We start from the raw sequence: 14,015 nt of genomic DNA, 5'->3' as shown, positions 1-14,015 counted from the left end.
GTATGTGAGGGCATCATTTCTGGTCACCCTAGCCCTCTTGTAAGTACTTGCCCAGGATAGAATAAGAGACAGACCTAGACAGGCCCCTCTGGATGAGCAGGTCCACGCAGCGACCATATTTCCTGGCGAAAGGCAGTGTGAGCTAGAAGGAAAGGCTCGTTTTATCCCCTGCTTCTTGGCTGGTTGTCTACCCTAGCTAGCTCTGTGGGTGTGTGTGGGGAGGGTCCTCCCATCTGGGAGCAGGGGTAGGGATAGGGCAAGGCCTGTTAGTGGGGACCTTTGATGCTCTCGGGCTCAGTTCTGTCCAAAGGCCTCTCACAAGGCTCTGGCTGGGAGTGGCTATCAGAATGACCAGAGGGTCAAAAATGTATGTTTCTCGGGCCACTGGTTTTCCATTTTCTAGCTGTAGATGCTGACTTCACCATTCTAATCAATAGACCAGCGAGAGGCCTAATAGTAACTGGGAACCAGTGTGTTTAGGGTGAAGAGTATTATAATAATGTACTTGACTGCAGAAATAACAAATTAAGGAGAAATAAGCTGAATCTTTTTCACCTACAATGTTAAAAACTTAAAACTCTAAAATTATTTTAAGGAATAAAAAAACAAAAATAAAAGAACCTGGGTCAAACCTGGGCCATTCCTTTCACCTTATTGAACATTTTTTTTGGTAAAGAATGCTTTTAAAAGCAGCTTATACGTGAAAGGAATGTACGAAAGTGAGGATATAGCGAAGTAGGTGAAATTGGTATCACCCATCAAAAAGGGCTGACTCCTAATAGTTTCTCTGGCTTCAGGACCCCAAAAACTTGGGCTCATGTGATGTGCTTCCCAAGCATGGGCAGGGGTGTTAGTAATGAAGGCAAAATTGGTACCATTGGAGGAAATCTACAAAAACCAGTGGCCCGCATACTGCTTTTTGATCACTCTGGGCTGGTTAATTTCAGCCACTGTTTCTCCCTCCTTGGGACCAGGGATCAGAGGTTAGCTGCCTGCCATGCCTTCTGGGCACTGCTGGCTTGGCCTCATGCAGCAAGACAGTGTCCATTTGAGGTGTCCACAGGGTCAGCATTCCCAGTGGGGTACAGGTGGCCCTCACCTCCACCCAGCTGTACAGGCGTTCCTGGGTGTGCCGGTCATCCTTGAAGCCGGTGATGGCCAGCAAATCCACCACAAACTGCTTGGGGCTGATGTGCAGGGTCTGCCAGAAGAGCCCCTGGTCAGGCAGGGCTGGAAGCAGCTGCCTGACATACATTTGCTCCCATGCAGAACAGGGCTTCCCTTGGTCCATAGGAGCTACAGGGATCAGGGGCCACTGTCATGCCAAACTCCTCTTGGTCAAGGCTTGGTTCAGATGACACTGCCCTGTCTTCCTGTTTGTGTGCTTCTTGCCCCCCTTGGGCCCCTGACCTGTTCCCCTTGACTTGCTTCCCTTTGCCTGGCACCACTTACTGTGGGGAAAGGGGGACAGACAGGTGGAGAAGAAACCAGGTCTGGGGCCTGGCAAACATACCCACAGCCGGTTGGTCAGGGAGACCACCTTGGCTGTCATGGCTTTGGGGTCCTTTTGCCTGATGGAATCCAGGATGATGTCAGTCAGGAAGCGGTGACATTTTTGTGCATAAAACATCTCTTCCCAGGATAGAGAGAAACTCAGGAAAGCCACCTCTGTGGAGGAGAGAGTGGATATGGCCACACTTGCCTGTGGCTAAGGCCTTAGAGCCCGCCTGGAGGAAGGGGAGAGGCGTAGGGCTCCTGAGGAAGACTTTTCCTGAAGTACCCTGGGTAGGGGCTCAGGCATCTCCACAAGGAAGCACAGGGCCAGCTATGGCTTCAGTCTCTCACCTCTGGGCTGAGGGCTGGCTGTAGTTGGTGTATGCCTGAGGTTGTCCATCTGTGTGGTGTAGATGATGCTGTCCTCAAAGAACATGCAGGAGCCATCGCTGCCCACCACAGGGGGATGGGTCACTTTGAGGATGACCCCTGCATTATCCACCTCACTGGCCTCAAGCAGAGGCTGCTCAGAGCCAGGGTTTTCTGTGAAAACAACATGGGATGGGGGGGGGTCCTCCTTAAGCCACTTTGGAGACTAAGCAGGGAAGGGTTCTCTGGTGTCAGACCAGCACAGTCAGTCACTGCAGCCTTCTAGCAGCTTCTGTCTCCAGCTTCTCAGAAGTAGCACCCTCTGCTGGTAGGGGCCTGTCCTGGCCTTCCTCTCTCCATTGTTGTAGAAGCATTACAAGCCCAACCCTACATTTCAGAACTCCAAAGAACTCTCCAAATTCCTCTTGAACTAAGGCTAGTATTAACTAGAGTTGATAATACCCGACCTGGGGAATGGAAATTGTTGGAAAACTGTAAAATGAGAGGAGCTTGAGCTTTTGATACATGTCCACTCTGAAGAGTATGTTTGACAGACCAACTCAAGCCTCACAGGCAGGGGGCCCCAAGGAAGTACCTCTGAGGAGGGCCCTAAGCCTTTAAAAGGGAAGTTTTGCAACAGAATACTGTAGAAAGACTTTGAGGGACCAGAGGAAACAGCCCAACATGGCAGTTCTCAGCATACTCCCCTGGGTTGTCTCCACACTGCTCCACCACATGCCTCTCTCCAGCTCCTTCTGTCCATTCCGCCTCAGTCATCACCCACCCTCCTGCAGTCACACAAGCCTGAAACCTGGCCTCTCTCTTGCTGGATCCTTCCCTACTTCCTCCCCCAACTGCCCAGACTGTTTGATCTAGAATGACCTTACGCTTCTAACACTCCTGCTTCTGCTGCTACATTTCCTCTATTCCAGGAGCAAACTCTCTAAAGGCACACATGACTATTTGCTCCCTTGTTTAAAATTCTTTAGTGGCTGCCCACACCCCGTAGAATCAGAATAAAGTACAAGGTCCTGAACTTGGCCTACAAGACCTGTCCTGATTAATTATGTCTTCAGCCCTATTTCTGGTCACTTCCCTACCTGAAACCTGGCCTCCAGAGCTAGACCAAAGACCTGTGTTTCCACAAGCATTGAAGACTTCTCCTTCCTTCCCCTGCTCACTCCCCAACCCCCAGCCTTCTTTGTGCTCCTGTTATTTCACAGACACCCTCTTCCCATATGCTTCATGCAGGCTCTTAGCCCCACAAGGCATGCCAGTGTGCTGGTCATCTCTGCTGCTTGGCAGAGCTGGTGTCAGTGAATAGAGTGTTCTAGTCCCCCTTTGGCACTAATTCATTCTGTGATCTTGGCCAAGGTTTGCCCTCTCTGTTGTTAAATGAGACTTAGGTCAATGATGGGACAGGACTCACCTTTCTCTCTTGGCTTCTGCTTGCCCCAGTCCTTTAGCGGAAGAGCTCTTTTCACAGGGAAGTACGGCTTAAAGGTTGGCTCTGGCCCCTTGTCTTTGGCTCCAGCCCCTGCTAGTGGGCCCAGGTCCTTCTCTGAGCCTGTGGAGTGGCCTTTCCAGGAAGCTGAGGTGCTGGGCTGGGAAGGAGCCTCACTTCCCGAAGGGAGCTGCAGGGTAGCCTCCTCCATGGAGCTGTTCCGGGGGACTGGCAGTGGCTGGAATTCCCACTGTTTGCAATTGACCATGTCCCATTCCCTCACCAGGGAAATGAGTTTTTGCATGGGGGTGACAGGAGGGTCTTTAGTTTCAGGTTTCTGTGTGAGGTTGACTGTGGTGCATTTCTTCTTGGGAGGACTCTCAGGGTGGGCCCCCCAGTATCTGGGGTTGGCACATAGGCCAGGACAGTGGGAGTATGTGCTGGGATTGCCCGCCCTCTTGGCACCTCGGCACAGGGACACCTGGATGGTCCGGGAGTACTGCTCAGACTCCTCCGTCTGGCTGGATCTGGCCAGGGTCCCCTTGGCCTTGTTCCATGGAATCCTGTCATTGCAGTCTTGGAAGTCCACGGGCATGCAGGCTGTGGTCTGGGGAAGGAGGATACAGCAGTTCTGGGCTTCCACATTGAAGCTTCACCTGAGAATAATAATCTGGGCCTCTAAGACCTCACTTGCTCACCCAGATCAATCCTATCCTCCACATAGGCCACCCATTTGATCTCTGCTCAGCCCGAGTGGGGGTGGTACCAGCCCAGGGGTCTCTCATATTCCAAAGGGACATACCATCAGCATCCTAGGCCACAAGTGGCCAACACTTCCCTTTGCTTCCTTCAATGTTCGGACATAGTTACCATGCTAGGAATCCATGTGGGCCCTGCTCTTTAATTCTGCCATGCACCTCGGTAGCGAGCCTACCCCTGAATCCTCTGATAGCACTCTCAGGACAACAACAAACCAAAGAAGGCCGGGGCTTACTTCCTTGGCATCTCTACTGAACTCCACCAGTGACCCTGGCCCTTCCGTCACCACATGGAGCCTCCTGATGGGAAAAGCTTCTTCATTTTCAGATTCTTTCTCCTGGGTCCATGACCTGCAGACTCCAAGAGGGAGTCAGTGAGCAGAAGTTTCTACTAATTCATCGACCAGTTGGTCAGGTCTGCCCTTTGGCTAGTTAACTCTCAACAGTGGTGGAGAAGGGTTCTTAAAAGGTTTCACTTAGGTCATTAGCCAATCCTGGGCCTCCTCCACCCCCTTAGCCCCAAGGAGAACGGGGAGGTGGGACCGACGACAGGAATCTTAAGAGGACTATAAAGGTCCAAACTGTAGAACATGGTGCCTAGATCAAAGTTTCCTTACTTGTATGCCTCACATTGGGCAAGAGCTTCTGAGAGGGATGGGATGTGGTATTCCTCTACCTCCTGGCAGAATAGGGGCCACTCCCTGCAGATGACAAGATGTCGTCAGCCTGGGCAGCTGCAGTGGGAGTGTGGATGGAGGCATAGCCTTGGGAGCTGATGCCTTGAACAGCAGTTTACATACATATTGTAAATAATACAGCCTCCTTCCTGAAGGTTACAAACTCAAGATTTTTTCATTGCAGAAGGAAGGGGTTTCATCACGATTTCCTTCCATTTGTCACTTACTTGAATTCAGATGGCAAAAACAGTTTTCCAAGTCTCAGGAAGTTGAGAACGTGTCGGAACATTTGGCCATCCCCGTGGACCAGCAGGGTCTGCCCGTAAGTGATCCAGCACACTCTTTGCGGGTTGGATAGAAGTTCTGGATACTGCAAGGGATTGTACGCCAGACTCTGTTAGTCTGTTAGTTAAAGGGCTGGGTCTTTAGTAAGAGGCAGGTCAGTCTTCTCTTACTTCATTTTCTCAACCATTCTAGAACAGAGGCTTTGGGATTTCCATCTCCCCGTCTTGTTGGCCACAGGGAGCCATAGTGGGGAGCAGAGCATCCAGGGACAAGAACATCCCTGCTTGAAGTTTTGCTGGCCTCTGGACTAGACCACCCTCTCGAGGCATTCGTAACCCCAACCTGTGTCTTCCTTGGTCCAGACCCCTCAACCCAAACTCTTGAGGGCCTTCCTGGTGTGCTGCTCATACAGTAAGAGCACTTTGGGTCATGGAATAGGGGGAAGGTCTTATTCTAAGCAGGGGCTAGGAGCTGTGTGAGGGTCAGGTGACAAGCTTCTATAGCTGCTCAGCCACAGAAGCTGAAAGGGAAGGAGGGGAGCCTGGGGACGGCATACCTTCAGCAAGGTCTGCAGGGTGGTTGCATACCAGTGACTTCCAACATAAACTTTGATGATCTGTTGGGGGGAGTACACAGTAATTTCTGCCGTCCACTCCTCATCTGAAGAAACCAGTGAAAAGGAACATGTCACATGACCAGAAGGGAAATTAGTGGGGCATTTTGGTTAATAACGCAGATTAAGACTCAATATCTTCATCAGTTATGTGGTGTTGCCTCCTTTGAGAAGCAGCCGGAATCCCTGAAACCAACCTTCTCTCAGGCTTTCCCTGCAGCTCACCAGCTCACTTTCCTGGGTGGTGAGATGGGTTTGGAATGGCAGCTTGGAGGGTCAGCTGGTAACTCGGGGTAGGAAGGGAGAATCCTCTAAAATCTCAATCCCAGGGATACTGATGCTCTTCCCCAACCCACCTCTCTCAGGAAAGCTGGACTGATGTTCCTGTCCACCTACACTGCCAACTGCCTCTGGTTTCTGGCTGGTGTGTCCTGGGTGTGTAACTCTTCATGTGGTGAGGAGTGCCTCTGTATGTTCGTGCTTATGGTTTGGCAAATGTCACATTGCCAGCTCTCATCAAATCACTGTCACTGCCTCTAGGCCTGTCTGGAGAACGGGGCTTTATTTTGAGAAGATGAACCCATGACCCTTTTCCTGGGGGAGGTTAGACTTAGGCTTTGTTCTGATGTTTGGGAACCAGTTTCCAGTGAGCTTTGTTAAGGAGTAAAGGGCATATACCTAGGTTATACAATCAAAGGGTAAGAGGTATATCATTAGATTGTGAACTCCATGATGATAAGGACTGGGTCCGTTTTCCTCACTTCTACACTCTAAGTGTCTACTTCTTTCCTGGCGTATGGTAGGTGCTCAATAAATTTGATTATTGCTGAATGATAGAAATACAGTGGAAACTTGATCTAACAACTTGTTGTTAATAGGTTGTTTATTAGAGATTACAGGGCAGCTGGTGAAAACAACATTAGTTTTGGACTCAGATTCAAACTCTAACTCAATCACTATCCCACTGTGTGATTTGAGCAAGTCACCTCCCCGAGCCTCTGCTTCTCTGTTAAATGCACCCAGAGATTGTCCCTCCCTGGATGGCTGTGAGGATCAAGTGAGCACAGCATGTGAGCTCAGAGCCAGAGCAGTCATACCCTTGGAGACCCATGCAGCCCCATACTGAGGTCAGGCCCAGTGTATACTACTCAAGACTACTCATGGGCTTGAGGTGAGGAGGGGTACCTTAATATGAAAGTTTCCCTCTAGGAAAACCTACAAATGTTGGCTTTCCTCTCCTCTTCCATCTATAGTTCCTGGGTCTGGCCAGCCTTGACTTTGCTTTATGATGCCCAAGCCCTCCTCTGATGCTAAATTCAAATAAAGAAGATTTCTCATTTACTGAGCACATCCACGGGTTCCAGAGTCCTCGGCTCCAGATGAGTCTTCAGGGCCATTTTCATTGGCTCATAGGTGATGTCCCTCTTGTCCAGGAAGGCACAGAGCTCATACACCTCAGAAATAGTTTCAGTCAGGGGCAGCCGACAAGTCCCCAGCCAGTTCCTGCCCAGAAGAAAGGCCTGTTAAGGAGAACCTCAGCACCGCACCCCAAGGGAGTCTAGCCTGCCAACTTTTCACTCTAGAATGCCTTGCCCCTACCACTGCCTCAAACCTGTGGCCACTACATCATTTCCTGCTTTAACCAGAAATCTGATGATGTCTCGTGGGAGACTGAACTTGGACACACAGGCTCACCATGTTGGAGCTGAGTCTGACCTACTTTAGCAAAGCCCTCTTAATCAACTAACTGTAAGCTTCTAGGCTATGCCTAAGGTTCCAGAAGCCAGGCCAGGGCCCAGCCACTCCCATCCTACCCCTGTAAGTATCTGCCCATATCATACCCCCATAAGTATCCCTAAGACCTGCCATGGTCTTAGGAGATTACTGATACCCTGTGTGCCTAGGAAAGAGGCTGGGGGTCTGAACATCAACCCCCTGCCTCCAAAGACACTTGTCTTTCCCCTCTGTGACATCAGGGATGGGACCTCTCTGGGAGAGATGGATGGTGTGGGCCACAAAGGCCCAAAATGCCAAGGACTTGCTGACCTTCCTAGGGGCCCAGGAAAACCCACTTCTATGTTTAGTTGTGGTATCCATGTTTTGTGACTCTAAAAGAACTGCTCCACTCTGAACATCAGTTTGCCTTTCTATAAAACAGGATTAGAATCCATGCTCCTGCACTAATGGGGACATTCAAGAGCTCATCCCCCAAGCCAAAGGCCAGGTATTGCCTTTTTCAGAAAGCCTGTCTGGCTTTGCTTCCTGAGCTCACCCCCAGTTCTGGCCCTTCTGCATCTCCATCAAGTCTCCCAAATGTTGAGGGGCACGGGGAGGACCTTCGTAGAAAGGTCTGCATGGCGGGGGAATTATCTAGCACCCTGAGGGTTGTGACTGTGGTCTGGTCACCTCAGACCTAGAACAGGGCTAAAAACAGCAATGGATTGCAGAAAACAGAAGTATGAAACCATCTGAAGCCTTTGAACCCTGGGAACCCTTCTACTTAGCACCAGTCCTCTCCTTTAAGGCCTAGGTTTAATGGTGGTGGTGGGTATAGCTAAAATGATGGGTTTGCCTTCAAGGACTCGACTTCCCTCTGGCTCATAGACAGGGCCCCAGTTTGGTTCCTGAGGAAGGGCAAAGACCAGCCTGAGTGGAACCAAGCTGCTCTCTGAGGAGGGCCTTACTTGACATGCTGAAAGAGGACCCCGTTCCCCGTGATGTACAGTCTACTGCCGTCCAGCGTGCTCTCGATGCGGAGCTGTCCCAGTGCAGAGTCTGGGTACTTGACAAGCAGACCCAGCGCCATCATGTACAACGGCTTCACAGACTCCTGGCCTGCTGCGCGGCCCCCCTTCCCAGGGCTTGGGGGAGGACAAGAGGTCCGGGAACAGCCACCTGTGCCGGTGAGAATGGGGTGACTCCTAGACCCCTCATGGTCATATCTCTATTAGAAGCTTTGGGTCTTGCTTCCTACTGCTGCCTTGAATTAGTACCAAAGAAGCTTAAAGGGAGCTTATTTCTTTGCACAGCCAAATCCGGATCCTCTCAAAATCAGTATAATTTTGTGAATACTTAGTTGGGTTTAGAGGTCAAAGTTATTTGTTGGGAGGTAGCGGTTGGGGGGATTAGTTTGCTGTATCATTAACACTTGATTTTCAGAAATTTCAGTAGAGCAGCCATTTGGCCCCAGGCTCTTCAGGAATCTCCCTTAGTTCCAAGCTCTGCTCTGACCATCTGTGGGGAAGGATCAGCAACCATAGCACAGAACCTGCCGTGCATCACAGCCCCTGTCACTCCTGGGCAGGATTTTCCCCGGAGACACGCCATGTGGTGTTAGTTTCAGACTGGGTATGGGGTTGCTGGCTCATGGGCAGGCCCTTGCTCTACTGCAGTGGGCTCAGTGCACAATCTGTAGGATCCTATCCCAGTGGCAACAGTGGGCGAGCAGGCAAGCTGCTGGGTGATTTTCATGGATCATTTCCAACCCTCTGAGCAGTCCTCCAGGAGGGGTCATGCCATCCTTGTATCACAGATGAGGAAGCTATCCTGAGAGGCTAATTAAGTACCTTGCCCCAAACCGCAAACCTAGGTGGGGCAGAGCTGGGATTTGAGGGCATCTTGGCCCCGCTCCAAGGCTATGGGAGCTGTTTCCTTTAGTTGTGTGCTTAATAAAAGGTGAAAACTATGCTTTGTCTTTGCGGGCTGCTGCATGGTTTACAGAGCCTGACTGCAAACATGCTTTCCCTCCCAACTTCTCATGGCTCTGGGGGAGCAGGCACCCCTACAGCTCATCTCTCACTGGCCCATGTCCTCTGAGAAGTAGGAGCCCCTGAAGGAGGGATTTGAACTCACCCCCCTTGAGAGGACTGTAAGACCCTAGAACAGGCTCCTGAGACCTGCTGCAGGATGCCACTACTTGCAGATCGGGTAGAACCCCCATTTTGCCTGGGGATGAGGCTGGGAGAGCTGGGCCTAAGCACAGGGAAGGACCTTATTCCCGTGCATAACTGTCTGGTGATGCACAGGCCAGATTCCACATGTGCAAGACAGTTCTCTACACTCTCAGCACGCCAGCTAAGGCCACACCGGGGTAGCCGGTTCCCTGCAACATGCACCATAGCTTCCATAGACGTATGGGATTCGGTAGATGGGATGATGAAAGGCAAATAAAACACGCGAGGAAGAAACTAGAATGAGGCAGGCTGGGAGCATGAAAGCCTGCTTTGGACCTGGGTCAGGAAGTGTCAGAAGCAGGCAGACAGGCACAGCAGCTGGAGGTGGTGGAGGAGGGAAACAAGGGAATCTGGGGGTGGGTGGGATAACTGAGGCACTAGTGGAGAAAGTGCCCTAGAGTCTCCCATGCCCTCCAGCTGTGCCTGGAGGAGGAAGGACTGCAGTGGCCGTCAGGTGCTTCAAGTTCCCAGGTGCTCACCACTTCCACAAGCAGGGCACACCCACTGTATCCCCCAGGAAGCTTGCGCTTGGGCCCAACCTCCCTCCCTAGCACATTCAGGCCTGGTTTCCCCACCCAGGCTGGGCTGAGCCAAAGCCCAAAGTGGTTGTGGGTGGAAGGGGAGACGTTTGATCTTGGCTTTTCCAGCTCAAGCCTGGACTGCCCCAGAATGTCAAGAGGAGGGCAAGGTCCCCCTGGTGACATACCCATGTTCATCCGGTATAACCTTACAGCCTCAGTGAGCTCAGGGATTTCCAGAATCTCCACTTCTGCTTCTAACACATCTGTGTTGGAGAAATTATCTGGTAGTAAAATCTTCTGTGAGCGTAGAAAATTCACTTGAAAAGCAAGGGGAAACAAAATGGTTAAGGAGGTTATTTCTGATTCAGCTGTAGGTCCGGGTTTTGGCAGGTTTGTGGTTCTGCAACATATCCTAGGCTCTCCTTGTTCTGAAACAAATTCTAAACATACCTGGTTAGATTAGCTTCAAGTCTGTGGTTTCAAGGTGAAAGACCTCAAATTACATTGTTTTCCTGTGTTTGAGTCCATAGGTGTGGCCTCCCTTGGTCTGGCCTGGGGCTTTCAGGCCAGGACTTCCTGGTGAACTTACTGGCCTTGAGACTTACCCTGTGAGTCTTGACCCAAGAGCAGGTCATTCCAAAAGAGGGAGTTGTCTTGCCGCTTACAGAGGAAGGACCCAGCTGAGCTGGGCTGGCAGGTGGCACTTGCAGTTTGTCCCCGCCTGGACTGCAGTGTGGGAGGCAGAGATGGAGCCAATGCTAACGTCCTGTGTGAATCAACTTGGAGGTTCAGAAGCACATCAAAACAACTTTCGAGGTGACTAGAAGGAATGGCTGGGGTTCCAGGCAGTTGGGCCCCAGTACGATTTGGGTGTTTCCTGTCCTATTCATTTAGGCGGAACAGCATCTTGGAATCAAAGAGCTCACTCAGTTCACACCCTGACCGGAGCGTGTTCTGGGGGTGTGGGGGGAAGGAGGTTCTCTCTGTCCAGGGGTTGAAGATATCCCTCCTTAGGTCACTAGCTCAAGCAGACAATTTTACAATGATTTTGAGGAATATTTCACCATATGCCCTCCTTCTCTTTTGTTCTGGATTTAGTGGATAAAAGAGCAGGTAGGGACCATTCTTTGAAACAAAGGAATAGGAATAGGAAACCATAGTTGCTCATTTTATGGTGAGAGGAACTGGGGCTAGGAACCCACCCAAGTAGACACATAAAGGCAAGCTAGAGAATAGCTGACTTTTGAGCCCAGCTCAGGGCCTTGCCCTTCACACCAACTCCTGTGGCCCCTGATCACTGCAGGCACCCCCTCGTGCTCCATTACATCCAGGCCATCCCCAAATGAACAGAATGAAATAGCCCTGAGGTTCATGGGAGTCTAACGCTGGGAATCTGCTTGCCTTCCAGAAGGCTCTGTCATGCCTCCACCACCTCAGCCCAAAGAAGCTTCTGAGGCTCTAAGCACCAAGCTGAGCCTCCATGGGATCTGGGATGGGGAGGGGTGGATAGGCTGTATCAGCCCCCCTCCCCCAGGATAGAGCAATCACCAATGAAGCGGAACTCGCTGCACTCGCACTCGATTAAGGCCACAGTCTCGGCCAGCCACAGAAGATTGTCTTCAGTCACCAGGCTTGGGTACTTGGCCACGAGGTCTAGGGGCAGAAAACAGTAGTGCACTTCCTCTTCCGTGTCTAACAATGGTGTGTCCATGAGTCCCAAAGGTGCCTTATCATGTAGGCCTGGAAAAGAATGTTCAGAGTGGCATCACTACCTCTCAGAGACAAGGGTTCTCACTTATCCCAGGGTCTTGGAGAAAGCTGGGGAGATCACCCCAGAGACGGCCCTGCCAGGTGCCTCCTTTCCCCATCCCCCTCTCTCCAGATGTAACCCTAACACCAAAAGCAGAAGTATGGTGGGAAGAAGGACACGGAAATCTGGTTTATCTGCAATGAAAGGCAGTAGGACATGTTGTAGCAGTTTGGCTTATAGACTCAAAGTCATTAAATTCATACTTGTTACCCATCTGGTTTTTTCTTTTTCTTTTTTTTAAAGGTTATATTTATTTATTTGACAGAGAGATAGAGAGCGCACAAGGAGGCAGACAGAGAGATAGAGAGTGCACAAGGAGGCAGAGCAGCAGGCTCGGGGGGCGGGGGGAGAAGCAGGCTCTCTGCTGAGCAGGGAGCCTGATGTGGGGCTCGAGCCCAGGACCTTGGGATCATGACCTGAGCTGAAGGCAGCTGTTTAACCGACTGAGCCATCCAGGCACCCCGCATCTGTTTTTTTCTAATTGATCAAACCAACCATTTTTACCCACAGACACAAAACAGATGCTTTTGACTCTCTTGGAAGATCGAAACCCATCAATAATCATGAATGGCTGTATTGGTGTCTCAGGCCAATCTATACTGCAAGTCACCCATCAGACAGTGATCATTTGGGGACTCTTCTCGTGTGGTAGTTAGAGGTGACTTGAAAGGTTGGTGGAGTTCTCAGACTACTAGGAGAGGGCAGAATACAGTCCAGCCCTGCCCAAATGAAGCCCGTATGCAGAAGAATGAACGTGGAAAAGGATGTTTAGTTCCAGTGGGTAAGCACCCTTGGAGAGGACATGTGCAGGCTACAAGATCAAAGAAGATGATGGAGAGGTAGAGAGATCATCCAGAACTACTTCCTGCTCTTAGGAAGCCCAAGCGTTGAGAGCAGTCTTGCTCTCTGGAGGAAGCTACTCTGTTAGGGCGAGGAGAAGGGAAGCTGGCGTGGGCGACAGGAACAGTCAGCCAGTGGGTATACCTGTGAAGGCGGGACTTTTTATAGGAAATTCTGAGGGTTTGCTGATACATTTCCATGTCCGCCAGTAGTTCAAAGATGCTCTCTCAGCAACAGGTATGTCCGCAGGCCGTACACGCAGGTGGTGTTTCCCTTCCTTCAGATTATCTAGAGTCTGTGAGATACAGAAAATTACTGCCTTGAAATTCTAAATTGCATAATTATCAGTTCTAGGGCAAAATACCAGGAAAAATAGCATGTGACTCACTTTGGCAAAGTGTTTTGAAATAAATTTAGTCAATCACACAAAAATATAAAAATTTAGTCTACAAGATGATATGCTGATATTCAAAATTTCAATGACCATCTTCTGATTTTTGAAACAATCCTTTTGGGTTATAATTTTATGCTGATTAATAAAAATTTATCTTACATAAAGCTAAAGAGTAATTTATATTTAATCATTAAAAACTGGAGATTTTCTACCATTTCCCCTCAACAATTTGTATAATTGTTGTGATCTGCTTATCGTTTGTGTTCATCCTAATCCTGGAACGTGAGCTTAGCAGAGAATTGGACATGGCAGAGGGTACCACAGTTTTCAGAGCACTTTTTTTTTTTTAATATATTTTTTTAAGATTTATTTATTTTTTTGACAGAGAGAGATCACAAGTAAGCAGAGAGGCAAGCAGAGAGAGAGGAGGAAGCAGGCTCCCCGCTGAGCAGAGAGCCCGATGTGGGGCTCGATCCCAGGACCCTGAGATCATGACCTGAGCTGAAGGCAGAGGCTTAACGCACTGAGCCACCCAGGTGCCCCTTTAAAAAATATTTTATTGATTTATTTAACAGAGAGATCACAAGTGGGGGGGGGGAGCAGGCTCCCTGATGACCAGAGAGCGAGATGTGGGGCTCGATCCCAGGACCCCGAAATCATGACCTGAGCTGAAGGCAGAGGTTTAACCCACTGAGCCACCCAGGTGCCCCCAGAGCACTTTTGTATACATTTGCTCAAATACCCTGACACAACTCTGTGAGACAGATGTGGTAAATGTCTGCATTCCCATTTTACTGATGAAGCAATTGAGGGTAAAGTATTTGTGACTTGCTCAAGCAGTCTTCCACGTCCAGAGC

At 50.1% G+C, this 14,015-nt stretch overlaps 1 protein-coding gene across 1 annotated transcript in view; it reads right to left on the bottom strand.

Annotated features, from left to right (window-relative positions):
- Window positions 1-14: 14 nt before the first annotated feature.
- Window positions 15-14,015, bottom strand: part of KCTD19 (potassium channel tetramerization domain containing 19) — a 28,268-nt gene continuing 14,267 nt past the window's right edge. The window contains exons 3-16 of the mRNA XM_045986951.1: window positions 12,909-13,059; window positions 11,663-11,854; window positions 10,300-10,431; window positions 8,325-8,535; window positions 6,983-7,143; window positions 5,584-5,687; window positions 4,970-5,112; window positions 4,683-4,766; window positions 4,302-4,416; window positions 3,293-3,914; window positions 1,846-2,037; window positions 1,514-1,668; window positions 1,100-1,201; window positions 15-142 (exon numbers count right to left, since the gene is read on the bottom strand). Of these exons, the coding sequence (XP_045842907.1) occupies window positions 29-142; window positions 1,100-1,201; window positions 1,514-1,668; window positions 1,846-2,037; window positions 3,293-3,914; window positions 4,302-4,416; window positions 4,683-4,766; window positions 4,970-5,112; window positions 5,584-5,687; window positions 6,983-7,143; window positions 8,325-8,535; window positions 10,300-10,431; window positions 11,663-11,854; window positions 12,909-13,059 (2,478 nt within the window). The 3' untranslated portion in view covers window positions 15-28. The remainder of the gene's footprint in view (window positions 143-1,099; window positions 1,202-1,513; window positions 1,669-1,845; window positions 2,038-3,292; window positions 3,915-4,301; window positions 4,417-4,682; window positions 4,767-4,969; window positions 5,113-5,583; window positions 5,688-6,982; window positions 7,144-8,324; window positions 8,536-10,299; window positions 10,432-11,662; window positions 11,855-12,908; window positions 13,060-14,015) is intronic.

The sequence above is a fragment of the Meles meles genome, chromosome 19 (assembly GCF_922984935.1).
Source record: "Meles meles chromosome 19, mMelMel3.1 paternal haplotype, whole genome shotgun sequence".
NCBI lineage: Eukaryota > Metazoa > Chordata > Mammalia > Carnivora > Mustelidae > Meles > Meles meles.
The sequence above is the reverse complement of the archived record's forward strand: the minus strand, read 5'-3'. Positions and strand labels throughout refer to the sequence as shown.